The sequence below is a fragment of the Lynx canadensis genome, chromosome X (assembly GCF_007474595.2).
Source record: "Lynx canadensis isolate LIC74 chromosome X, mLynCan4.pri.v2, whole genome shotgun sequence".
Lineage (NCBI taxonomy): Eukaryota > Metazoa > Chordata > Mammalia > Carnivora > Felidae > Lynx > Lynx canadensis.
The window spans coordinates 84,654,894-84,682,782 of record NC_044321.2 but is presented as its reverse complement, the minus strand read 5'-3'; the positions used below and the strand labels follow the sequence as shown (position 1 = coordinate 84,682,782).

The 27,889-nt window shown below is 35.9% G+C and overlaps 1 protein-coding gene across 4 annotated transcripts in view; it reads right to left on the bottom strand.

The window, feature by feature from the left end:
* The window catches only part of TBC1D8B (TBC1 domain family member 8B), a 62,281-nt gene that overhangs the window by 24,096 nt on the left and 10,296 nt on the right, over nt 1–27,889 (bottom strand). For 3 of the 4 annotated variants that reach the window (XM_030306063.2, XM_030306065.2, XM_030306066.2), the window contains exons 2-10: nt 23,206–23,316; nt 20,393–20,511; nt 19,677–19,902; nt 18,766–19,006; nt 15,502–15,709; nt 14,022–14,189; nt 5,513–5,662; nt 4,804–4,954; nt 3,971–4,185 (exon numbers count right to left, since the gene is read on the bottom strand). In XM_030306063.2, coding sequence (XP_030161923.1) covers nt 3,971–4,185; nt 4,804–4,954; nt 5,513–5,662; nt 14,022–14,189; nt 15,502–15,709; nt 18,766–19,006; nt 19,677–19,902; nt 20,393–20,511; nt 23,206–23,316 — 1,589 coding nt within the window. The remainder of the gene's footprint in view (nt 1–3,970; nt 4,186–4,803; nt 4,955–5,512; nt 5,663–14,021; nt 14,190–15,501; nt 15,710–18,765; nt 19,007–19,676; nt 19,903–20,392; nt 20,512–23,205; nt 23,317–27,889) is intronic. The other variant, XM_030306068.1, reaches the window with a different exon arrangement.

Genomic DNA, 27,889 nt, shown 5'->3' with positions numbered 1-27,889 from the left:
TGAGTTTTTTGAGGCCAAACTTTCTCCTTTTTATACTTTATTAATCCATCTGTACTTTTGGTTCTATGACTAATCTTTTCATGCTTGTTGCTCATTTTTATATTTTAATACTTTTCTTATAGATTTGTGTATTAAGTATGTAGATTCCTTGCCAGATCTGGCACTGTATTTGACCTCAAGTTTAGTTTTTACCCCATCAATTTTCCTGTTCAAGAAGCCATAATGGCTTAGTCTGTTAGGCATACAACTTCAGCTTAGGTCATGATCTCGTGGTCTGCAACATGGTTCAAGCCCTGCGTTGACAGCTCAGATCCTAGAGCCTGCTTCAGATTCTGTGTCTCCCTCTCTCTGCCCCTTCTCTGCTTGTGCTCGGTCTCTCTTTCTCTCAAAATAATAAACTTTAAAAAAGTTTTTAAAAAGAAGCCATAATGGGAGGGGGGGTCAGTGAAAATGGCAGAGTAAGGCCCTCTGAAAGTGCTCTCCTTTATATAAGAAACAAGAACACTGGTTCGGGCGCCTGGGTGGCTCAGTCGGTTGAGCGTCCAACTTCAACTCAGGTCATGATCTCGCAGTTCGTGAGTTCAAGCCCTGCGTTGGGCTCTGTGCTGACAGCTCGGAGCCTGGAGCCTGTTTCCGATTCTGTGTCTCCCTCTCTTTGCCCCTTCCCCACTCATGCTCTGTCTCTGTCTCTCAAAGATGAATAAACATTTTAAGAATTTTTAAAAAAGAAACAAGAACACTGGAAAATACTGTCAGAATCAATTTTTCAGAACTCTGAAAATTAACCAAAATCTTATAACAACTCAGAAAGCATTTGTTTAATAAAATGGCTGAATCTCAGTAAAAACAGTGAGCTCTGTGGCATTTTAAATTGCCTGATACACATACCTCCTCCTCAGCTTCACATTAGCCTTAAAAACCAACACTCCAGCAATTATAGTAAAAACACCTAGCAGCCACTGCAGGGACCAGGCAGGGCTGGAGCTCCTTCAGAGCCCCATTTTCACATAATTGTCATTATTTGGCCTGTCTGGTGGTTTCCACATGAAGACTCCACTCACAAGGCTGTGTTTATTTGACCTGACACAGCGTTCATGGTAGGCAAACCCTTCTTTCAGTGTGTTTGTTGAAAACAATTGGAGGCAGTTGTTGAACATGCGGCTTGCTGAGGCAGTGGATAAAAGTTGGGTCAAATAATAGGCTAATAAAGGGTCAAAATGAAAAAACTGGGGAATGAGATACCCATAGGGGGCTTTGTAAGGCTCTGAGAAATTCCTGGGAACCTAGAAGGCCATGTGCACGATATGGCTTTATGCATGCCCAGAGCTGTGTGTATGCTCAGGAAAGAACAGAAAAGGCCCTAAGCTCTCACCTCTGGTTAATCTTGAAGTTCTACACAAGTAGGATGTGATAGAGAATAGAAAAAATAGGGAAAAATCAACAAAACCAAAAGTTGGTTCTTTGAAAAGATTTTTAAAAATTGAAACAAACAAACCCTGAAATACCTTTAGGTAGCCTAACCAAAAAGATAAAAGACAGAGAAAGGACTCAAATTATTAAAATCAAGAAACAGAGAACAGTACTACCAATCTTAACAGAAATAAAAAGGATTCTAAGGGAATATGCTAACAAATGAGATAACCTAGATATAAAATGGTTAATGAGATAACCTAGATATAAAATGGTTAATTCCTAGAAAAACACAAACTACCGAGACCAACTCAAGGAGAAACAGAAAAATCTGAATAGACCTATAAGAAGTAGTGACTGAATTAGTAATGACATAATTTCCTGCAAAGAAGACTCTAGGAACAGATAGCTTCACTAGCAAATTCTACCAAACATTTAAAGAAGAATTAACATCAATCCCTTATAAACTCTTCAAAAAAATAGGAGAGGAAGAAATACTACCCACCTTATTCTATGAGACCCTGATACTAAAACCAAAGAGGTATCTTAACCAGATATCATTTTATTTTATGAATAAATGTAAAAATACTAAGCAAAATACTAGCAAACTGAACCCAATAACACATAAAAAGGATTATAGAGCCAAGACCCAGGGAGATTTATCTTGGAAATACAAGGAGGGTCAACATATGAAAATACATCAATGTAATACAGGACATTAACAGAATAAAAGTAAAAAACCACATGATTATCTCAATAGACAAAGAAAAATGGTTTGACAAAATCCAACACCGTTTCATGATAAAAACATTCAACCTAGGAATATATAAGAACTTCCTCAACTAGTCCCATCAGCCATAATGAGTCAGTACAGTTCACATGGCTTTTTGATCAAAAGCAATAAAACCTGCTTATTAAATTCAGACTTCTTCTTGGCTTGAAAGATTCTCCATGATTTTGTCCTACACAAACTTATTTACTTCTTGATTCTAACATAAATCTAGCCAGACTGATCTCCGTGGTAGGCTTATTCTCACATGAATGGTATTGCTCATATTGTTACTTTAACTCAGAATAACTTTCCTTGTGCCCTCCATGTTTCTAACTTTGCTCTCATCTTTTAGAAGTCAAAAGCATGTGCCACCTACTTTGAAGGTGCCTCTACACTACTATATATAGATAACATTGCGGACTCTGTGAGTATAAGTTGTTTGAGAAAAGAAGTGCCACACTTTTTTTTTTTTTTTTTTACCTCTCAGAGATCCTAAAATATGCTAAATATTGTAATTTAGGTGATCCATTCACTTAAATTGTTTTTCAAAAAAATTCTCTATTGATAAGATTTAATGGATAGAATTGATACATAATCATTATAAGTGCTCATCCCACTATAAAGGAATATGTGGCTGATAGTGCTAGCTATCCACCACAATCCAGTCTCCCTTCTTCCATAGTATCTGGATATATATATATGCTCAGTCACACTATAATTTGCAGACTTTTTTGTAAACAGGTGTGGCCAGAAGACTAAGACCTTCCAACAGAATGTGGATGAAGTGATGTATGCGCATTCTAGGCCTACTAGCCAATAAAATCTATAATTGTTTCTCCATGCTCTCTCCGGTTTCCTGTGAATGGTAATGGCAATGAAAGAGCATCTTGGAAGCCATGTTTTGAAGATGACAGGGAGTGCTCCAGCCTAAGGCCCTGAATAATCTCATGAACGAGAGCTGCCTACTGACTTAAATACTTGCTCTTCTGTTTATTCCTTTGAGGAAACTTCTATTGTGTTTAAGCTATTACCTATTTGAGGTTATTTGTGTTAGCAGTCTAGCATCCCTAGTTAATATAGTGTGCTCCTAAAGGATTTTTTCAATGATTCCCCCACTGTCTACAAAATAAAATTCAAACTCCTGACCTCTCCCAATCTACCTGATATTTTTCCTCTATCTACTTAGCTTCATTCACCCTACATTTCTAAGAAACAAAACATGGTTCTACATACATTCTATGTTTACCTCTATCTGTGTTTGGTTACACTGATGCCTCCACCTGGAACATTCTTTCATTCCAGCTCCATACATCCAAAATTCACCAATTATCAAGATCTACAAATGCTACCTCTTCCACGAAGTCTTCTCAGATTCCTCCAGATGAAAATAATTTATCCCTATGATAAATCCTGATAGAACTTTACATTTCTTTAATAATTTGTCCCACTTGCTTTTTATTTGCCAATGAATATGTTTTAATACTTACTCGTTTGTATACTTTCAAGGGCAGGATCCTTATAGGATTCATCTTTATATAGTCTTAAGCACCTAGCACAGTATCTTTTACAGAGCAGGAATGCAATAAACACTTGTTAAATGTAAAAGAAAAATGAAGTAATGAAATATCAATTCTCTTAAGCATTCCCGCTACCATCTACTTAGATTAAAAATAAGCCCTTATCAATCTCAGCCCAACCTTTCTTATCACAATTTTCAAATAGAGCTATATTTGATATGACTTTACCATTTGGAATATGTACACAGATGGGCTCATACTGAAGTCATACCTGGCAGTATCCAATTTTGGGATTCCTGTATGCATAAGCAGTGAGTACCCGCCTCAGAGCAGATATGCCAGTGTCACTCTGAAAGGCTGGGTGTTCAGGCAGGGAGCGACGCAAATCACGTTCAATTTCTTCAGTAGCCAAGTTGCAGGTCCCTAAGGACTGCTCAACCACTTCAGCATAATAGCCAGGATTAGCAGCCATTTCATTAACAGCACCTGTAAAGACGACTGCATTAACATACAAAAGAAGAGGAATGTAATAAGGCCAACACTTGCATATATACATAAAGAATTGGATAACCTTTAAATTTAGCTTTATACTCAATTAATATCCTAGTACAAACAAAAGAAAAGGCTTCACTAGAATATAACATCAGGACACCAATTTAAAAAATATATTTATTTATTTTTGAGAGGAGGGTGTGAGGGAGACAGAATCCAAAGTCCGCGCAGAGCCCAAAGCGGGGATCGATCTCACAAACTGTGAGATCCTGACCTGAGAGGACACTTAACAGACTGACCTACCCAGGCACCACCCCCAGGACACCAATTTTATCCAACAGAATTTTCATAAACTGTTTTTTTTCCCTTAACTTTCCTTTGACACTAGAGCTAGAGATATTACCAATTAGCCATATCTTGCCTAATAAACTAATTTGCTCAGACAATGGATGTGTGGATATATAAGTAAGTACACATAACTACCTTATTCTCTTTGACTAGTCTGAACTCATGAATAAGAGTTTGTTCTAGCCATCTTTGTAATTGTTTTTACTTAGTGCATAACTCCTAGAAGGGGCATGGCTAGTATCTGTTAGTAAAGTGAATAAATACCTGAAAAAAGCATCCACAGCTCTCCTCTTAAGGTCTCTGGAATCCCTCTTACAACCAGATCTCGAGTCTTTTTGGTCCGAAACATGCTAACCCCACGCCCACATTCTGTAAACAGGATGTTCCATGACTGTTCCTTCATTTTTTCTTTCAACTGTAACAAAAAATCAAAGCAACTAAACATGGTGACAAATGAACTTCTTTCAAATAACTTGAAAACTCTCTTCACTGTGAAGGAATACCCGTGGAAATCAAGAACAGAGAAAGTCAAAATCAGTATTCACAGAGAAGCCAAACACTGGAGCACTGTTCACAAATCTTTCAAATCCACGTGAGTCTAATAGATGTATTTTACTATTTTAATTCTTACCTAAACTCATATAAAAATGGGAAAAGCATTACACTTCAGAGGTAAAACTTTGAACCATTATTCTCCCCCACTCACCTCAATTTTAGAATTATTGGCAATCTATGCATATAAAACATGATGTTCAACTTTCATCGTTTATCTTAATTCTTGTTAATAGCCCTTTTTTTTTGAAAATAGCATTTTTATGTGATGGAATGAAATAAGTCACACAGTAGTACCTGCTGGAAAACCTTATCAAGCACCAAAAGAAGATTTCAGTTGTGGTATCTTCTAGTCTGCTCTAAGATTTTTATTTTTGATAAACTGTTTCAGTCCATAGATTTTAGTATTTTGTTTTCCTACCATTTTGGAATTAAGATTCTCCAAATTCTGAGGGTGAAATACTGTCATTAAGGCTTCGGTGTTCACAGTTTTACTGCATTCTCTCTGACATGTCAAAGACTGTACCTCAATATTATCAGATGGGTCTGTAGAATCAGAACTAATAGGAACCTAAAAAAGAAAAAATGTAATTGTCCCAAACGTATGCTTAAAAGTTTCTGCAAGAAGAAAAAGTGCTCATGTTTTATCTATCATTTATAAAGCACAATCTGTCTACATAATAAATATTGAAGCAATGTCTCAGAGAGACATTGTTTTTCTTTTGAAATTAGAGATAGCAAGAAATTAGTGTCTGGAACAGCAAACTCAAGACTTCAGTGAGCCCACTCCCCTGTAAAAACAAAATATTGGCAAAGAATTTTAAAAAATACAAGTTCAGAACACTGGAAATGAACCAAAGGCACAGAACGAACTGAAAAGCAGAGATACAACTAAAACTAATGAATCTCAATAGGACATCAGACTCTGTGAAGTTTTAACGTGAGGCTATTCTCATCATCCCTCCCTCCCAAGCTCAGAGGTATGGTAGCCATGAAAGCCTGCATTAACACAGCCAAAGGATCTTCTGGAGCTTCACTAAAATCTCCATCCCCAGAACACAGTCAATATTTTAACCAGACTAGCAGCTCCCTAGAAAATCCCCATTCTCAGGGTATTGTTATCATTTGATTTAATTCAGAACTCAGGTCTGTGAAAAAAGCCCAGCCCCCAGGGTATTACAGATGCCTAAGGCTATGATTTCAGTTTGGGGGAAACTGGAGCCTGGCTAAAAATCTAAAAGGAAGATCTAGATAACCATAGGGAACTTTGAAAGATTCTAACATATTCTTGGGGATCTAGAAGTACGTGTAAAAGTACAGGGGTGTGAAACTGGCCAGGAAAGAAACGGGACAGGGGAAGGACCCATTTGCTCAATTCTGGCCTATTTTAGAGGTAAGAAGTGAAAGATAAGGCTGATTTAAAAGCTTCCAGAAGTTTGAGGTATACCTTCACACAAAGATTTCCTTTGCAAAAAGTAGAAAACTTAATGGTTCACAGCATTTAAGGAGCTCACTGACCCATCACTGGCTGGCCACTAATTTATACTGACTAAAGGGGGTAATCAGAGAAAGCCAGGTTTAAAAATAAAAACAGGAACTATTTTTAAAAAGCAACCAACAGAAAATGTCTTTGAGAGGGCCCAGTTCCTAGATTTTGTAAACTAAGAATGTAAAGTAGCTATTATAAATATATTAAAAGAATGAAAGGAAATTATGTTAAAAAAAATAAGGACCCACTTAAAAAGTGGGCAAAAGATCTGAATATAGACCTCTCCAAAGAAGATAAAAAGATGACAAATAATCATATTAAAAAGATGTTCAATATTGTATCACTAGGGAATTGCAAATGAAAAAAACAATGAGATACTATTGGCTATTAAAATGGCTAAAATCCAAAACACTGACAAGAACAAGTACTTGCTGCTGAGGATATGGAAAAAGAAATTTCATTCATTGCTGATGGAAATGCAAAAATGGTACAGCCACTTTGGAAGATGGTTGGCAGTTTCTTACAAAGCAAAACATAGCCTTACTATGATATGATTGAGGAATTGTGCTCCTAGGTATATACCCAGCTAGTTGAAAACGTATGTCCACACAAAAACCCACATATGAATGTTTATAGCAGCTTTATTCATAGTTGCCAAAAACAGAAGGCAACCAACGTATCCCTATTAAAGGTGAATGGATAAACATTGTGGTATATCCAGACAATGAAATATTTTTCCGCAATAAAAACTATCAACAAAACATAAAGAAATAAAAAAAATCTGAACTTACTAATAACATGTAAGGACACTGAATCTGTAATCCAAAACCCCCCACCAAATAAAAGTGCTGGATCAGATGGTTTCATGGGTGAATTCTACTGAACATTTAAAGAATTAATGCCAATCCTTCTCAAATTCTTCCAAAAATCTAAAGGGGATGGGAACAATCCCAAACAAATTTTACAAGGCCAGAATACCCAATACTAAATCCAAATAAGAACACAAGAAAAGAAATTATAAACCAAAATCCCGATGAATAGAGATGCAAAAAATTCTCAACATCATACTAGCAAATCAAATTCAATAACACTTTAAAAGGATCATACACTATGATCAAGTGGGATTTATCCCTGGGAGGGAAGGATGGTTCAACATACACAAATCAATAAATGGCATACATCACATGAACAGAATAAAAAATAAAAAACATGATCATCCCAAAAGCCATCAGACAAAATTCAATGTCCTTTCATGATAAAAACTTTCAACAACGTGGGTATAGAAGACACATACCTCAATATAATAAAGGCCATATATGACAAGCCCACAGCTAACATCATGATCCATGGTAAAATGTTGAAAGCTTTCCCTTTGAGATTAGGAACAAGATAAGCCAGCCTACTCTCACCACTCCTATTCAAAATAGTACTACAAATCCTAGCTAGAGCCATCAGTCAAGATAAAGAAATAAAATGTATCCAAATAGGAAAGGAAGAAGTAAAATTGTTTCTGTTTGCTGATTAAAGGATTTTGTATACAGAAAACCCTAAAGATTCTACCAAAAACTACTAGAAGTGATAGAGGAATTCAGTAAAGTTAAATACAAAATCAATGTACAGAAATCTGCTTCATTCCTATACACTAATAATGAAACAGCAAAAAATGAAATTAAGAAAACAACCCCATTTACAATTGCAACAAAAATAATAAAATATCTAGGAATAAAATTAACCAAAGAGGTGAAAGACTTGTACTCTGAAACCCATAAAACACTGATGAAAGAAATTCAAGACAACACAAAGAAATGTAAAGATATTCCATGCTTATGAGTTGAAAGAACAAATATTGTTAAAATGTCTGTACTATCCAAAGCAATATATACACTTAACATAATCCCTATCAAAATACCAACAGCATTTTCCACAGAACTGTAACAAACGATCCTAAAATTTGTATAGAACTACAAAAGACTTCGAATAGCCAAAGCAATCTTGAAAAAGAAAAACAAAACTGGAAGTATCATAATTCTAGATTTCAAATTATATTACAAAGTGGTAGTAATTAAAACAGCATGGTACTGGCATAAAAATAGACACACAGATCAATGGAAGAGAACAGAAAACTCAGAAATAAACCCACAATTATATGGTCAATTAATTTTGACAAAGAAGGAATGAATACCCAATGGGAAAAAGACAGTCTCTTCAACAAATGGTGTTGGGAAAACTGGACAGCCATAGCAAAAGAATGAAGCTGGATCACTTTCTTATACCATACACAAAAATAAAGTCAAAATGGATTAAAGACCTAAATGTGAGACAGGAAACCATAAAAGTCCTTAAAGAGAGCACAGGCAGTAATCTCACATTGGCTGTAGCAACATTTTTCTAGACATGTTTCCTGAGGGAAGGGAAATAAAAGCAAAAATATGGTTTTAAGGTATGTTCCATCTATCCCTACTTTCTTGAGGGTATTTTGTCAAATGCTTTTTCTGCATCTATTGAGAGGATCATATGGTTCAGATCCTTTCTTTTATTAATGTGGTGTATCATGTTGATTGATTTCTGAATATTCAACCAGCCCTGCAGTCCAGGAATAAATCCCACTTGATCATGGTGAATAATTCTTTTAATGTATTATTGAATGTGATTTGTTAGTATCTTGAGAATTTTTACATCCAGGTTCATCAGTGATATTGGCCTTTAATTCTCCTTTTCAGGGGGTTTTCAAATCAAGGTAATTCTGGCTTCATAGAAAATGGTGCTGGGACAATTGGACAGCGACATGCAGAAGAATGAAACTGGACCACTTTCTTACACCATACATAAAAAATAGATTCAGAATGGATGAAAGACCTAAATGTGAGACAGGAAACCATCAAAATCCTACAGGAGAAAACAGGCAGCAACTTTTGACCTTGGCCGCAGCAACTTCTTACTAGACATGTCTCTGGAGGCAAGGGAAATAAAAGCAAAAATGAATTACTGGGACCTCATCAAGATAAAAAGCTTCTGTACAGTGAAGGAAACAATTAGCAAAACTAAAAGGCAACTTACAGAATGGGAGAAGATATTCACAAATGACCTATAGGATAAAGGGTTAGTATCCAAAATCTATAAAGAACTTATCAAACTTGGGCGCCTGGGTGGCTCAGTCAGTTAAACGTCCGACTTCAGCTCAGGTCATATGATCTCACGGTTTGTGAGTTCAATCCCCTCATCAGGGTCTGTGCTGACAGGTCAGAGCCTGGAACTTGCTTTGGATTCTGTGTCTCCTTCTCTCTCTGCCCATCCCCTGCTCATGCTCTCAAAAATAAATAAACATTAAAAAATTAAAAAAAAAAGAACTTCTCAAACTCAACACCCAAAAACAAATAATCCAGTGAATAAATGGGCAGAAGACATGAATAGATACTTTTCCAAAGATGACACCCAGATGGCTAACAGAGACATGAAAAGATGCTCAACATCACTAATCATCAAAGAAGTAAAAATCAAAATCACAATGAGATACCACCTCACACCTGTCAGAATGTCTAAAATTAACTTTGGAAACAACAGTTATTGATGAGGATGTGGAGAAAGGGGAACCCTCTTGCACTGTTGGTAGAAACGCAAACTGGTGCAGCCACCCTGGAAAACCATATGGAAGTTCCTCAAAAAAATTAATAATATGGGCACCTGGGTGGCTCACTCAGTTAAGTGTCTGACTCTTGATATCGGCTCAGGTCATGATCTTGTGGTTCATGAATTCCAACCCTGTGAATTCCACCTCTAGCGCAGAGCCTGCTTGAGATTCTCTCCCCCTCTCTTCCCCTCCCCTGTGTGTGCTCTCTCACAAAATAAACTTTGAAAAAAATTAAAAATAGAACTACTCTATGACCCAGCAATTACACTACTAGGTATTTATCCAAAGGATACAAAAATGTTGTTTCAAAGAGGCACATGCACCCCAATGTTTATAGCTATATTAACAATAGCCAAAAATGGAAAGAGCCCAAATGTCCATCAACTGATGAATGGATAAAAAAGATGTGGTATATGTATACAATGGAATATAACTTGGTGATTAAAAAAAAAAAAGAATGAAATCTTGCCATTTGCAACAACGTGGATGGAACTAGAGTGTATTATGTTAAGAGAAATTAGAGAAAGAGGAGTATCATATAACTTCATATGTGGAATTTAAGAAACACAACAGATGAACATAGGGGAAAGGAAGGAAAAATAAGATAAAGACAGAGAGGGAAGCAACAATAAGAGACTCTTAGAGAAACTGAGAGGCTTGAGGGGAAGGTGGGTGTGGGAATGGGCTAAATGGGTAATGGGCATTAAGGAGGGCATTTGCTGGGATGAGCACCTGGTATTATATGTAAGTGATGAAATTAACACTACAATGTATGTTAATTAACTTTAAATAAATAAATTTTTTAAAAATTAAAAATTTTAAAAGGCCAAAATAAACTATTGGGACTATGTCAAAATAAAAGATTTCTGCACAATGAAGAAAGCAATCCACAAAACTAAAAGGCAACCTACTGAAAAGCAGAAGATATTTGCAAATGACATATCTGATAAAGATTAATATCTGAAATATATAAAGAACTTATACAGCTCAATACCCAAAAAACAAAAAATCCAACTAAAAAATGGGCAGAAGACATGAATAGACATTTCTCCAAAGAAGACAAACAGATGGCCAACAGACACATGAAAAGATGCTCAACGTCACTCATCAGGGAAATGCAAATCAAAGCTGCAATGAGATACCACCTCACACCTGTCAGAATAGCTGAAATGAACAACACAAGAAACAAAAGGTGTTGATAAGGATGTGGAGAAAATAGAGTCCTCTTGCACTGTTGGTGGGAATGCAAACTGGTGCAGCCACTGTGGAAAACAATATGGGGGTTCCTCAAAAAGTTAAAAACAGAACTAGTCTACAATCCAGTAGTCACACTACTGGGTATATTTACACAATAAAATACAAAAACACTAATTCAAAAGGATAAATGCACCCCTATGTTTATTGCAGCATTATTTACAATAGCCAAACTATAGAAACAGCCCAAGTATCCATGGATAGGTGTATGGATAAAGAAGGTGTGTGGGTGTGTGGGTGTATATGTATTTACTGCAGTATTATTTACAACAGCCAAACTACAGAAACAGCCCAATTGTCCAAGAATAGGTGAATGGATAAAAAAGGTGCGTGTGTGTGTGTTTATTATTTAGCCATAAAAAAAAGAGGAATCTTGCCATTTGCAACAACATGGATAGAGCTAGAGGGTATAATGCTAAGTGAAATAAATCAGCCAGAGAAAGACAAATAACATATGATCTCACGCATACGTAGAATTTAAGAAATAAAACAAATGAGCATAGGGGGAAAAAGAGAGTGAGACAAACCAAGAAACAGACTCTTAACTATAGAGAACTGATGGTTACCTCAGGGAAGGTAGATGGGGGATGCGGCAAATAGGGGATGGGGATTAAAGAGTACACTAGAAACAAAATCCATTTCCTAGCAAACCCGTATACTGACTGGTATTTTGTACATATTCTTATTAAACCTCTAGAAATGGGTAAGAGAGACTAGAAAACCTTAGAACTCTGACATATATCTGAAAAGATGATAAACTCATTCTGAAACAAAATCCTTTCCTGATAACTGAGCATACCCAACTCCCAGAGGCACCTGAGAGTTTTCAGGGAAAAATTCCAGTTCTTTAGGTTTAAGACACACAGATAAATTGAAGAAAAAAGATAAGCAGTACATTAAATCTAACACACAGACTGAACCTGAAATGGAATGAGACAGGGAAAAAAGTGACATAAGCAAGAATATGGAAGCACTGGGAGAGAAACTATCAGGACTGATCAGATTTTACCTGTGTCCTGACATCAAACTAAGGAATATCCTGGCTGCACACCTGAAGAGAATGAAAGATTATAAAGTTGGGGCAAGAAAATTCTTGATGGTCAACATGAAGATTCTGTGTCTGGAACTGAGATATATTTTTTTTTAATTACATGTTTTAATTGTGTTTTTCTATTATCAAAGAGAAAGCTAGTCTTATCAATACTGCATTATAATGGACTGAGCATATTATTTTTAGTCTCTACTACGGAGAGGTAAAAGCCTCTATAATCCAATCCAAATGAATAACATAGCCAGTAAAGCTAATGTTGATTTTTTTCTTCAAAGTTTTAATTAAAATACAATAGATATAATGTGATAAGTTTTATCAATCTATTAAAACATGAGTTTCCTAGGCATTAAAAATGAAAATTTGAATTGAAACTATCTACATTTCTATAAAGGACAGGGGTGCCTGGGTGGCGCAGTCGGTTAAGCGTCCGACTTCAGCCAGGTCACGATCTCGTGGTCCGTGAGTTCGAGCCCCGCGTCGGGCTCTGGGCTGATGGCTCAGAGCCTGGAGCCTGTTTCCGATTCTGTGTCTCCCTCTCTCTCTGCCCCTCCCCCGTTCATGCTCTGTCTCTCTCTGTCCCAAAAATAAATAAGTGTTGAAAAAAAATAAATAAAGGACATACTAAACATCAAAATCAAGCTTTTAACCACCCTTTGCCAAGAATATTTGCCTTCTCTAATACTTTACTAGTAAATAGCTTTGCCACTATTTTGCTTTGGGCTATATTGTGTAAGTAAGGCTGAGCTACTTGATATTAAATAAAAGATATTCAGACTGGTTTAAAATTGCAGTCTCTCTACAGCAGTAAGAGGAGAATCCTTTTCAAGGCCTTATTAAATTCTCAAATATAGTTTGAGTTATTAAAAGCCATGTTATGTGAAAGTACAAGATACGGTCAATAGTCAAAAAAGATCAAATGGTAATAATTTTTTTTTTAGTTTTAGTTTTTTTTAATATGAAATTTATTGTCAAATTGGTTTCCATACCATACCCAGTGCTCATCCCAACAGGTGCCCTCTTCAATGCCCATCACCCACTTTCCGCTCCCTCCCACCCCACATCAACCTTCAGTTTATTCTCAGTTTTTAAGAGTCTCTTATGGTTTGCCTCCTTCCCTAACTTTTTTTTCCCCCTCCCCTCCCCCATGGTCTTCTGTTAAGTTTCTCAGGATCCACATAAGAGTGAAAACATATAGTATTTGTCTTTCTCTGTATGACTTATTTCACTTAGCATAACACTCTCCAGTTCCATCCACATTGCTACAAAAGGCCATATTTCATTCTTTCTCATGGCCAAGAAATATTCCATAGGAGTTCCTAAAAAAGGACGATTTTCACTTCTGCCTTATGGTGTGACCTACAAAATATAATTTCTTTGGTTTTAGTCTTTTTTAAAAAAAAAATAAACCTAAGTATGAACAGAAAAGATACTATGAATTCCTTCTTAAAGAATGGACCATACAAAACACAAAGTTTTATTAAACAATGATTTAATTGGTATATAATTACCTCTGTGCTAATATCATGATATGGAGCTGAAGCTGCTCTGCACTTGAGTCTGAATTTTGCCACCAGTTGCTCAAAGTCTTTAACTTCACTGAAGCGAAAAGCCGTCTTTCCTTTGATGCTAATGATGACAGTTTTGGTGGAATCATTTGTCTTATCTATAGCTAAGACCTGGGGGGTGAAAACATTATAAATGAATCACATTCTCCCTTGTTGCTGACACTTTCAGGCAAATATGTTTAGCTTACTCTTTTTGAGAGACGGAGACAGGGAGAAGAGGAGAGGGAGAGAGGGAGAGGGAGGGAAAGTGGGAACACACCTGTGCAGGTGGAGGAGGGGTAGAGGGAGAGAGAATCTTAAGCAGGTTCCACATCCAGCGTGGAGCCCAAGGTGGGGCTCAATCTCACAATCATGACCGGAGCCAAAATCAAGAGTGGGACGCTTAACCAACTCAGCCACCTAGGTACCCCTTTAGCTTACTCTTTTGAGACTAAAGTCTTGGTCCATGGTATGGCTTACTAAGAAATAGACTTTGCGGGGGCAGTGCCTGGGTGGCTCAGCCAAAGCATTTGACTCTTGATTTTGGTTCAGGTTATCATCTCATGTTTCGTGAGACAGAGCTCGGAGTCAGGCTATGCACAGACAGCGTGGAGCCTGGTTGGGATTGTCTCTCCCTCTCTCTCTACCCCTCCGCTGCTCATTCTCTCTCTTTCTCTCCAAATAAGCAAAAAAAACAAGCAAAATTTTTAAAAAAGAGAGAGATAAGGGCGCCTGAGTGGCTCAGTTGGTTAAGCATCCAACTCTTGATTTCGGCTCAGGGCATGATCTCATGGTTTGTGAGATAAAGCCCCATGTCAGGCTCTGTGCTGACAGCATGGAACCTGCTTGGGATTCTCGCTCTCCTCTCTCTACCCCTCCCCTGCTCACTCTCTCTCAAAAAATAAACTAATTTTTTTAAATAGACTTTGGGTACTAGTTGCACCACTGACACAGGTAACCTCAGTGCAAGTTACTTCACTTCTCAAGGAAAAGGTCTACTTAACGTGTAGTCTTTAAAAATGACAGTACAAATGTAAAAATTCAGTGCTATAATGCCGACAATTTATTCCTAACTTACATAAGAGCTATCAATTCTATTCTCTTTGACTATGTGTACCAAACCTAATAGTCTAAGTTTTGGTATTCATGTCATAAATGCCTGAGCATGCTCCACCTTGAGTCATCCTAAACCCTTATCTGATTTATAAATTTTTATTTTTTCTATTTTCACTTTTAATAAGAGCTCTTATTCTAGTACTCTTTTCCTTAAGAATGGTGCCCTTATCATGAAAAATAAACATGACTTGAAAACATGATTATGTAAAAATTAATAAAAGGATAGTGCATATAGAGGTTTTAATAACTTATAGAACGAAAGGATATTTCACTCTGTGAATGATAGCATTTCAAACTAAGAACTGATAGGTAACCAAATTTATATTACCTCTCGTAATGGAATAATTATACTACATAGACTGCCATCCTGGCTAGCAAAGCAGATATAGTTTTCTGAGATGCACATTTTTCCATGAGTGTTAAAGTGGCTGAATGGTATCCATAAGCAACATTCATGTACTTCTTTCAAAGCCTCTTCTTTGGGGAGCCTAAAAAAAGCACTGAACTGCTCACTGTGGGCTCGATTTTCCAGACCTCTGTAGAAAAGAAAAAAGGGGGCTCAAATAATGATTTCTAAAATGTACACATGCCATATTGATTAATCTAAATGTACTTTAGAGCAGAAAGATTAAATACTACATGCTATGTTCTTCAACAAATTATGAAATGGAAGAAACAGATTCATAACAAATTCATTTTTTTTGGTCCCTTTTCCAATTTTGTTCTACTACTAGATTACAAGGCACAAAAGTTAGAGATGACACAGGACTTCATCTGTTAAGGAATGATCTGAAGGATTATTATTATATTATTACACATCCATAATATGCAAATATGGCTAAAACCAACATTGGCAAACAATTTTTATATGTGGTTACCAGAAAATCAAGAGTCACCCAGTTCAAATAAAATAAAAATGAAAAACAAAAAATGAAAAAAGAAAACTTAAAAATGAAAATTTATGTGGCGCCTGGTGGCTCAGTCGGTTAAGTGTCCGACTTTAGCTCAGGTCATGATATCACCATCTGTGCATTCAAGCTCCATGTCAGCCTCTGTGCTGACAGCTCGGAGCCTGGAGCCTGGAGCCTGCTTCGGATTCTGTCTCCCTCTCTCTCTCTCTGCCTCTTCCCTATTCACACTCTGTCTTTATCTCTCTCTCAAAAATAAATAAATGTTAAAAAAATAAAATAAAGAAAATAAAATTTAAAAAGTGAAAATTTATGGCATCAAAACTTACACAAGAAGAATAGTGTATAAAAGATAATGTTAAAAATTAAGTGAAGCAAACATTTAAATGAATGTTTTAAAAAATCCAAAGTAGAGGCAAGATAAAACAACACTGCTTGCACAGTATTGGGCAAAGGATAGGCATCAACAAATAAAGATGACTTGTTAACTGATATATAAATATATGAATAAAAACAATTGCTTAAAATAGTACAATTTTTCTAGAGGCGGTAAACATTGTGTTAAGCAGCAATGCCATCTGGGGTTGTAAGTAAATTATGCAAGCTCTAACTCAAAGACAACAAAGTTAAAACCAAATTCATCATTCCAGCATATACTATTTGAATATGTGGTATTTCATCATGTCTTTCAAAATAATTCTGATGAACAGAAAGCCACATTAATTTTAACCTCACTGAAATTATAATTTGGTAGGTTATTTTATTATTATTTTAAAAGATGAGGTCTATTTATATAAATGAAAAGTGCCCATGATACATTGTTAAGGAGGGTAGAAACAGACTGTGGAATAATATGTGATGTTTAGTCCCAATCATGTTTTTTGCAAATATTTTTTAATTAATGCATTAAAAAGCCTGGAAAGATATACACTGAACTTAACTATTGCTATTGTGCTTTTGTATTGTTTAAATTATAGAAGTAATACATATTTGTAAAAACAATAAGCCAAAACAATAAAGATATTCAATTTTAGAAAAAAGTCATTTGGATACTAAGTCTAAATAAGCTATTGTTCTTCTTAACTTACTAGAAACAAGGATTTAGATACGTATGATTTTCAATAAGCTCTCTTAAAATGCACATAGACAAAAATGAATATCCTAGATCTCATTTAAATAATACAGACTTGGAAAAAAAATAAAAAAAATAAAAAAAATAAATAATACAGACTTGGTAATGAATAACTCCTTGATAGACGGCCATTTAGAGGATATTCTGAGGGAAATAAAATAGCTAAAAGTTTTATTTTTATGGTGGCCAATCAAGGAAGAAACTACAAAAACAAATGCTCAACTATAATACAAACAGGATTCCTAATCCTTATAGAGTTCTATTTATAAATCATACACATGAGGACCTGTAGAGAATTCACCACGGTGATCTATTTTCCAGAAAAGCAGACACGCTCACAAAGAAGTCCTCATGTATCCAGATTTTAGAAATGGTTTAGAAATAGGCAAGAAGAACAACTATACCCAATTAGGGCTACGTAGTAATCACACAACCCTCTAGAGGTCACTTGTTCTGGCCCATCCATAGGACTGCAGCTTAGGTTCCTCTCACAGTTTCCCATAGTCTACATCCTTGTGCTGGGAGCCAGAAGCTGCATTCACTAGCTGTTTCTAGATCCTCTCTTCTCTCCCTCCCCTTTGGCATGCACATTTCAGTCAACTGTTCTAAGTGTTGAGCAGTACAAAAGGACTCTGGTCCATTTCAGCAAACCAAATATAGTGGCAAAAAGCTATCAGAGATATTTCTCATGCAGACATTAATAATGACTAACATTTATCTAGGGTTTTATATTTTATAAAGTGCTTTCACACATTATACTGTTCATTCCTCACAAGTGCTCTCTGAGGTAGAAATGATAGATGAGTAAGAACTAAGGTCCTGAGAGATAATGCCTTGTCCAAGGGTGGCTGTACTCTTCTTCTAAAGTCCAGGCTTCACTGACTCCACTAACTTGCCTCTTCAAAAAAAATGATACTGTCTATAAATTATGTTTAAAAACAAACAATACATTTTTACAATATCAGACCTAAAGCTGTCTAGACTACTCATAGAGAAATTTAAACTAACTATGCATATAAAAATCTCTATATTTCTAAAAGCACTCCAGGGAAAATCCTACTTGGATCTCAATAATTTTCAAACCTAACTTCTATTACTTCTAAGGATTAAACTCAATGGAGGGGATACTACTTGTAAAATGCATCTGAATAAACTAAAGAAAACCCACACATCAATGATTAATTCCAAAGAAAAATTATCATATAACATAGAACACTTAACTTTTAACAAATCTTTTTTTTTTTAATTTTTTTTTTCAACGTTTATTTATTTTTGGGACAGAGAGAGACAGAGCATGAACGGGGGAGGGGCAGAGAGAGAGGGAGACACAGAATCGGAAACAGGCTCCAGGCTCTGAGCTGTCAGCGCATCAGCCCAGAGCCCGACATGGGGCTCGAACTCACGGACTGCGAGATCGTGACCTGGCTGAAGTCGGACGCTTAACCGACTGCGCCATCCAGGCGCCCCAGAACACTTAACTTTTAATGATAATCAATGTTGTTATTCTTTGGTCAAACGATACTTTAAAAAGTATTAATTAAGCTTTGAATACCTCTTGGTGATGTGTAGAGGATCATCAAGGATAGGGTCATTAGCAAATGTTTCCTTATCAAAAAGTCTCTTTATAGCATAGTTTGCCAGCTGTTCCATAAGAAGGTATGTTTCATTAATATGCAAAAACATTGAAAAGTAGTGATTCTCTCCTTGGGAACACACATGAATACTCTCTGTTAGTATAACATTTGAAGTCTTTTCAAGTTTTGAGACTGCATCCCAGGAGATAACAAGTTTTACTGCAAATAAGAATTATAAGCAGGTATGATTAAATTTCTCAATACTGATTAATGCTTATCAATCACCTCTTTTAAGACAATAGCTAACCACTTGAAAAATGCTGCAAACTAAAATACTTTAGACTTCAAGATTAGTTCAAATTTTGAAGCATAACCATTACATACAATAATTGGTGATTCTAGGAAGAGATACAATTTTAAAGAATTTTTTAAAAAAATGTTCTGATTTTATATTTAAATCTGTTACTTTACAAAATTGCATTACCACTGATGTAAAAGCTATATGTGTGCTATGAACATTACTGTTTGATTCTTCTTTATAACTATGGGCCATTAGGTATTATGGCTACTACATTTATATTGCAAATTTAAAACATGGACTGCAGAAAGTAGATAGTTTAGAACAATAAAGGAGTTATATGCCAGGTCACCATCATCATTTAATATCCATTCACTTCCCACAATATGCAAGGCATTCCATACATACTTCTAATGGCTCCTATGTTAAGCAACCAGTTAAAAGGATTCTTTCTCCAGACGAAGTGAATTTTTTAATGTACAATTACTCTTAATATCAATCCTATTACTTTATATACAACCTAACAACATCACAGAGTTGATAGGTCAGTCAGCAAGTTCAAAGCCATGGTAAGCAACAGAAACCACTTACTTTCTGATCCCAACAAAAAAGAATAGAAGCTCAGAAAGTTGGTGCTAAGATAGAGCCAACCCTGACAAGGGACCCGTCCTTTCCAGTAACTGCATGAGTAATAGGTCACTAACTTCTCCTGCTCTGGTAAACCAAAACATTTTTCAAATTTCAAAAGGGCTTCTCGAAATTTCTCAGGATCATCTTCTTTTGCAAAAGAATGTTTTCCCTCTTCAGCAATTAATCCCTAAAGGAGACAAAATATTTTTTGAAAATTATTAGCTACCAACAAAAATACATTTTATATATTTAAACAGTTCATTGACTAAAACTGTGTACATCTACATAGGTACATATGTGTACACACATGCTTCTCTCAGGACAGAGGTGAGCAAATTTTCTTAAATTTTCTAATTAGTCTTTTTCTAATGCCTCACAAGGAGCTACCACAAATATGGGTGCTAAATATTTTTTTGAATAAGTGAAGGGTTCATTCAAATTCTAAATTCAAGAAATAATGATATGAAAATATCCCTAAGAGTACTCACAAGGGCACTAAAAACTAATCATTGACTTTTATAATTTTCTTTAGCACTGATTCTGACATTCATAATGTGTACTTCCGCCAATCCTGAAAGGTTATCAGTGAAACAATGACCTTTCACATCTTGTTTGATCCTAAAATAAGAGGGTCAAAGATTTTAGTATTCCATCTACAAAATATATCCATCACTTACTCTTATCTTTCCTTGTACAAAATTAGTAATATCTTCATTTGAATCAAACACAGATAAGGTCTTCATGATATTTTGTTCCAACCAATCCCAGTGTTTGGTTATTTCTTCTCTGTTGGCTCCTGATTCATAACGAAAGAGAATAAAAGACTGAAGGGAAACTTCACATCAAAATTGCTCTTGATATTTACAAGCTTAGTTTAAAAAGAAATAAAAGTATATCTGTTCATTTTCAAAAATGATCATAAAGGAATAAAGATATTAATTACATTTATTCTCTATTTCATCTGTATATGTGGGGATAAATACTATTTTTCATTGTTAAGTGAAAGAATAAAATATTTAATGAGAAGGGAAAAAAGTAAATACAACTCATGAGAAAAGACAAAATTCTGAAAACAAGATGCCAGTAACTGGTGCCCACAGGAACTAGTATTTTTTAAGAGAATATATAACGTGCCAGTAACATAAATATATATAATTTAATCCTTGGTCTTCACATAATACAGTTAGTACTGTGCATATAATCTGTGTGACTACAAACAGCATGCACATAATACTATGTGAAATGTGGATTTCAGCAGTGGCAACTCTACTTATATTAGAAGGTAAAGCCTTTGTTCAGTCACCCTTTTCATTAAAGGGCCTAGTTAACTTAAAGCAGTTTCATCAAAGAGGTTAGAAACCTTACTACAAGTAAGTAAATCCGTGTGACCTGCCAGATCAGTATTAGGTGGCTTGTTGAGAGTCAGATTAAATATTAGTTAGGCTCTGGGTAGCTTTGGCTTGAAGAACATTTCAATATCTGTAAGTCTTCCCTGATTACTGCATAAAGATCTCACCAGCACTGTGGATTACAAAAATTTCACTCAAAAGAAACATCTTGACTTTTAGTATGTTTTATGATATATGGAAGTGACATATTAACAAATTTACTGAAACTGCAAAACTGCCTATTTCCTATAATCCAGTTAGAAACTGTATTCATGTTACTAAAGTCACAGTACCATGTGTAATAATTTTCTTTAAGGAATCACAAATACAAGCCATGGGAAAATTTTAAGTCTTTTTTGGGGTCCTTTAGGTCTAAAGAAAGCTTCATTAGTAGGTAATTATTTTATTTCTGCATCATGTTAATTTGGGGGAATAAGTGATATAATATCTGCCCCTTTTTGAAGTAGAATGGACATTTTTCCCTAAATAATTTCTACCAACCAGATTTAGAGTAGAGCTTACAAATGTCTCATGATGTCAGCAGGTATAATGTCTGAGAGCCAGGAAAGGGGTGCCTGGGTGGATCAGTTGGTTAAACATCTGACTTCAGCTCAGGTCATGATCTCAAGGTTTGTGAGTTCGAACACCACATCAGGCTCTCTGCTATCAGTGCAGAGCCTGCTTCAGATCCTCTGCCTCCCTCTCTCTCTGCCCCTCCCCTCCTCATGCTCTCTCTCTCAAAAATAAATAAAACCATTAAAAAAATAAGATCCAGGAGAAAACACTCACCAGCATCACTAAAGACAATATATAGTAAGATGCAAAAAACAAGCCACATATCTTTAAAAAAATTGTTACGCTGTATGTTCACACATATGAACTACCCAGAATCCACGTTTTATTTTTTTATTTTTGAAATATGATTTATTATCAAATTGCCTAACATACAGTATATACAGTGTGCTCTTGGTTTTGGGGGTAGATTCCCGTGATTCACCGCTTACATACAACACCCAGTGCTCATCCCAACAAATGCCCTCCTCAATGCCCATCACTCATTTCCCCTCTCTCCTGCCCCATCCCCCATCAGCCCTTAGTTTGCTCTCTGTATTTAAGAGTCTCTTATGGTTTGCTTCCCTCTCTCTCTGTTTGTAACTATTTTTTCCCCATACTTTTTAAAAAGTGTATCTACTTGAGAAGAGAGGGAGGAAACAAAAGAAAGAAAAAGGCAGGGGCGCCTGGGTGGCGCAGTCGGTTAAGCGTCCGACTTCAGCCAGGTTACGATCTCGCGGTCCGTGAGTTCGAGCCCCGCGTCAGGCTCTGGGCTGATGGCTCAGAGCCTGGAGCCTGTTTCCGATTCTGTGTCTCCCTCTCTCTCTCTGCCCCTCCCCCGTTCATGCTCTGTCTCTCTCTGTCCCAAAAATAAATAAACGTTGAAAAAAAGAAAGAAAAAGGCAGTCTTTCAATATTAATAGGCCGGAAATCTGGGATTTTAATTTAAACCAACATCATAAAGGCATAATAAAAGAAGTAAACGATTAATGTGGGTTTTTACAAAAATCTTGAGTTGTTTTGTTAGGAAGGATATCCTAATTCATTTTCTATCTACAATATATATATATATTGAGGCATTTGAACTATCTCGGCATGAATGAACATGTAGCATTACCTGTAAGACACCCCTTTTGTGAGAAAGTAGGTGTGTAAATAAAAATGTTTCAATTTGGGGGGCTTATACTCTCTTTGGGGGCAATTTTTAATTTTGCACTTGATTCCCTTAATCTGAGTTATCAGAGAAAAAACGAAGTATTTCATGGGAAGTTCTCATCTTCTCAGCAGTTCGGTGAAGCAGATGTAAGTTGAAGAAAGGAATCATGTAGTAGGAGCACTGACCAAAATTTGCTGGAACACATGCTTCAGGTCCCTCACACTAATAGATTTTTTAAAAAACCGTAATAATCTATAATCTTGCTCTTGTCTCAATATAAAGTTGCACATTTAACTCATTTCTAAATCAAAACTGGGGAGTATAAATAAATGAAAATATTTAATTTTTAGTACCCTTATTTGTTTGAATTTTATGTTTTAAAAACTGTACTCACCACATGCAATTGACAGGTAAACTTGAGAATCGGGTGTCTGGTGTAGGATGCGAAATGGAGCAACTTTAGCAGTAGAGTCTAAGACTGAATCAAGAGTCCCAACCAAAAGCCCTGTTGTAATAAAGAGATTGTTGAAATAAAGATTTTACAATACATAAAACTAATATCACTTCATCTGACAAGCAACCAATGGATTAATCTTTTTTAAAATTTCTAGCCCAAAGTTTCCTTGTGAAGATTTTGCTTAAAGAAAAAATATACTCAGGACAAAGAGACTACTGTGCTCCAATGTGAGGAGTACTGGAGAAAATTATCTTCCAATAAAAAAATAAGTCCATTTCATTGTCCAAATCTCACTATATATTTATAGCACTTATATCCTCCATAAGATTATGCATACAGCAGATAAGAATGTAGATTCTGGTACCAGAGATTTCCTGAGTTTGAATACTGGTTCTGTCACTTGTGCCAAACTGAACCAGTTATAGTTAACTTTTCATCCTCATTTGTAAAATAAGGGGGTTAAAATGGACCTACCACAAAAGGTTGTTGTAAAGATGAAATGAGTTAGTATTACATATAAAAATTAGAACAATGCTTAGTACATAGCAAAACATTCGATGTTAGCAAATACTATTTATATTAGAAAATCTTGGATATTTAAACAAGATAAAACCTTGACTAACTAAAATGTATAGGAAGGGAATTTTCTTTTTACCAATTCTTAATTTTTTTTAATTTTAGAGATAGAGGGAGAGCAAGTGGGGGAGAGGGGCAGAGGAAGAGAGAGAATCTTAAGTAGGCTCCACACTCAGTGTAGAGCCTGATCAGGGGCTTGATCCCATGACCCTGGGATCATGACCTGAGCCGAAATCAACAGACACTCAACTGACTGAGTCACCCAGGTGCCCCCTTCTTTAATAATTCTTAATTTCTCAATTTGGAATTCAAGGTTTTTGATCAATTAGTTCCAATTTAATTAACTGATTATATTTCCTACTCCTCCCTAGAACAAAGTTTGATGCTCTCTTTAACAATCAACTAATTTCTGTTAGAATCTTTGCTAAGCAGTTCTCTTTTTACCTATACATGCTAATACAAGTCTTCTAGCTCAGTCCAGCTAATCCAAATTCTACATTTTTTTTCAAGACCTACTTCCCATATAAAATCTTGACTGGCAGCTCCAAGCAATAATGTGTTCTCTTTCCCCTGATTACTTATAATGCTTAAAGTCTATACAACACAACCAGCATTTTGGTTATTAGGCTAGTTATTATAGCTATTTTCTAAATGCTTCATATATATTAACCTAGTCTCCTAACCTAGATTATTAGTTCTTTGAGGACAATAATCATGTCTTCTACTTCTGGGTTTGTATTCACCCTTTTAACATATTGCTAGGCACAACAGGAGCAAAATTTCAGTAGGATGGCTAAAATATCTAAAACTACCTTCCTTTTCTGGAAGCTTTGATTGGTTGAGTGTTGGTGTTGTTTTATAAGCAGTTCTCTTTAATTTAGCATACAGATTTTTGGGGAAAAATTTAAATCAATTGTAAAATAGGCTTTTTGCTATTTTCCTATCTTTACCCACTTAAAAGGAGTTAAGATTTCAAGCAAGCTTTGAATGAGAATATAGGTAGGTTGGCAGATGTGTGGTAGGAAGTTATTTATTATAAGCATTGAGGGAGGTAAATTAGAAGATTAGGAGATAGAATAAAGAGCTAGACATCTGCTCAGCTGAAAGGAAAGAGTAAGAGAATGAATGTAAGAATCAATAAAAAGTAAAAATAGGGGTCACAAATGCAGCATATCAATTAATCTGACAGAGGGTAAACTATTTGATAGTGGGGATAAACTATCAAGAAAGATTTTGGCAATGGCAACAGGTACAGATTATAGACAGAAAAGTCATCTGATATCAAAAAATCTGGTATGAATTGAAGACTTAAGAAGTAGAAATAAGAAAATCCAGACAAATATTCTGAAAGAGGGGGTACTGGGGAAGAGAGAATGGGAATGAGGAGAGACAGAGGAAATTACTGTATTTCACCTAATAATGACAAAATTCCTGAAGGGTTTGTAGATAAAAGAAATAAATAATTCTATCACTTTCAGCCTGAAAAGGGGACTGTGAGAAATTAGATCTGGCTAAGAGATCAAGGATAAAGAAAAAAAAGTAGGAGCTAAACATTGCAGATAGCCTCTTCAGAGCAATATGATTGAAATTATTAAGGAAATGGAACAAAGGAGAATGTTCTCAGGTTGAAGACCAGAAAGTGAAGATATTCAAAAGAAAGGTAAAAGAATGAAGTAAAAGAACCACAAGCGGTAAATATCTTCAGGCTGAAAAACAAAGTCAAGTATATGAATCTCTATGTATATAAATATACAAATAACAATGTGACAAAATTGTCAAAATAAAGATATTATAAGTTTAAATAAAAGCATATATTAAACAGCATTGGTTTGGGGTGCCTGGGTGGCTCAGTCGATTAAGTGTCTGACTTTGGCTCAGGTCATGATCTCACTGCTCCTGAGTTCAAGCCCCACACAGGGCTCTGTGCTAACAGTTCAGAGCCTGGAGCTTGCTTCAGATTCCTTCTCTCTGCACCTCCCCTGCTCACTGTCTCTGTCTCAAATATAAAATAAAACAAAAAATAAAAATAAAAATATAAACAGCACTGGTTTAGCTGCTAGATTTGCTAGATTTGTAGATTTCTAAGAATTTAAAATCTAAAAATTTCAAAAATTGATTTTCAAATTTGTGAGGAAATCACTTATTTTGCTTTTACCACATTTTTAAAAAATACAATTTATTGTCAAGTTAGCTGAATACAGTGTATATAGTGTATACAGCATGCTCTTGGCTTCAGGAGTAGATTTTCATGATTCATCACTTACTACATTTTAAATAAAACTAGCTGAAATTCTATTTCCTTGTTTACACACACTAGAAAAAGTAGTATTAGAAGAATAGGAGAGGGACACCTGGGTGGCTCAGTTGGTTGAGCGTCCAAATCTTGATTTCGGCTCAGGCCATGATCTCAGTCCCAGACTGAGTCCCAGAGCAGGCTCTGTGCTGACAGCATAGAGTGTGCTTGGGATTCTCTCTCCCTCCGCCCCTCCCCTCCTCTCTGTCTTTCTCTATCTCTCTCAAAATAAACAAATAAAAAAATACCATGCTAAAAAAAAAAAAAAAAACCAATGGGAGAAAGAGCAAACTGGTTTAAAAAAAAAGTTTGGCTTGGGGCGCCTGGGTGGCTCAGTTGGTTAGGCATCTGACTTTTGCTCAGGTCATGATCTCATGGTCTGTGAGTTTGAGCCCTGCATCAGGCTCTGTGCTGACAGCTCAGAGCCTGGAGCCTGCTTCGGATTCTGGGTCTTCTCTCTCTGCCCCTCCCCCACTCACACTCTGTCTCTCTCAAAAAATAAGTATCAAAAAAAAATTTTAAAAAATAGTTTGGCTCAACTGAAAAATAATGGGTGGAGTGTGGATGTGTGAGGAGGCAGGAAAGAAAGGAGAGGCCAGCATAATCATTCTGAGTAACACAGTAATGATTAATTCTGATAGAAAGTGTGAGACTGGGGACAAACCAGTCAAAATCACTGGCAAGAAAGGTCATTTTTTGCAGCAGCAGCAGAAATATTTGCATTATAAGTGCCTTACACTATGTAGAAAGGAAACTGTTCCATTTTTGTAAGTGCATTAAATCAGCATAAAACTATACAACAAATAATTTGGAAGCTAGTGCTACAATACATTTTTAGTCACCTGGAAAACCCACCTCATTAAGCTATAATCATCATCAAGTCCCAGCAAGTCAATTAGGATTTAATATGTGCTAATGTCTGGGTTGTAAAAGTACAAGAAAACAAGCAGATAACTTGGGGTTACTTTTCTATGTACACACAGGTTTATTATCTGACAGCCTGAACATCCAAGGTCATGAATCAGACTACACATGGGAACTTCTACAGTTATAGTAAATTGGGAAGAAAACAGACACTGTCAGCTACATGACAGAACAAGAGATTTAAAAATATAAAGAAGTTCAAATCATCCTTTGAATGTCTATATTGAGTAAGGTACCACTGCTCCAGACCCTCGTAAATGTCTATGGGGTTTTGATGGCACCCAGCCATACAAGTAACACCAAACTTCCTAAGATATTCACCATCATAATACTTTTTATTAAATGGCATAGGATGATAACAAAAAAGCAAGGTTCTACCATTTTTCAAAAATAGGCTATTTTCAGGTAATGATTATTGTTCACAAACCAATTATATATATTTTTTAAAGTTTACTTATTTATTTTGAGAGAGAGAGTGAGACCGCGAGTATGAGCCAGGGAGGGGCAGAGAGAGAGGGAGAGAGAGAATCCCAAGTAGTCTCCATGCTCTGCACAAGCCCGCATGCAGCATGTTCTTAAAACTGCAAGACCATGACCTGAGCTGAAATCAAGAGTAGGATGCTCAACCAACTGAACCACCCAGGTGCCCCAACAAACTAGTTCTTTTTAGCTGGACAGAGATAATAGCACCACTGAGATGAAAAATATCCTAATAGGTTGCCTAGTCCAAACTCTAGCAAATTCATCTACTCCATAGTATCTCTGATAGAAAGCCTGGCTTACTCCTTTATAACTCCAGAAAGTTTACATCTCCCAAGGCAGCCTATA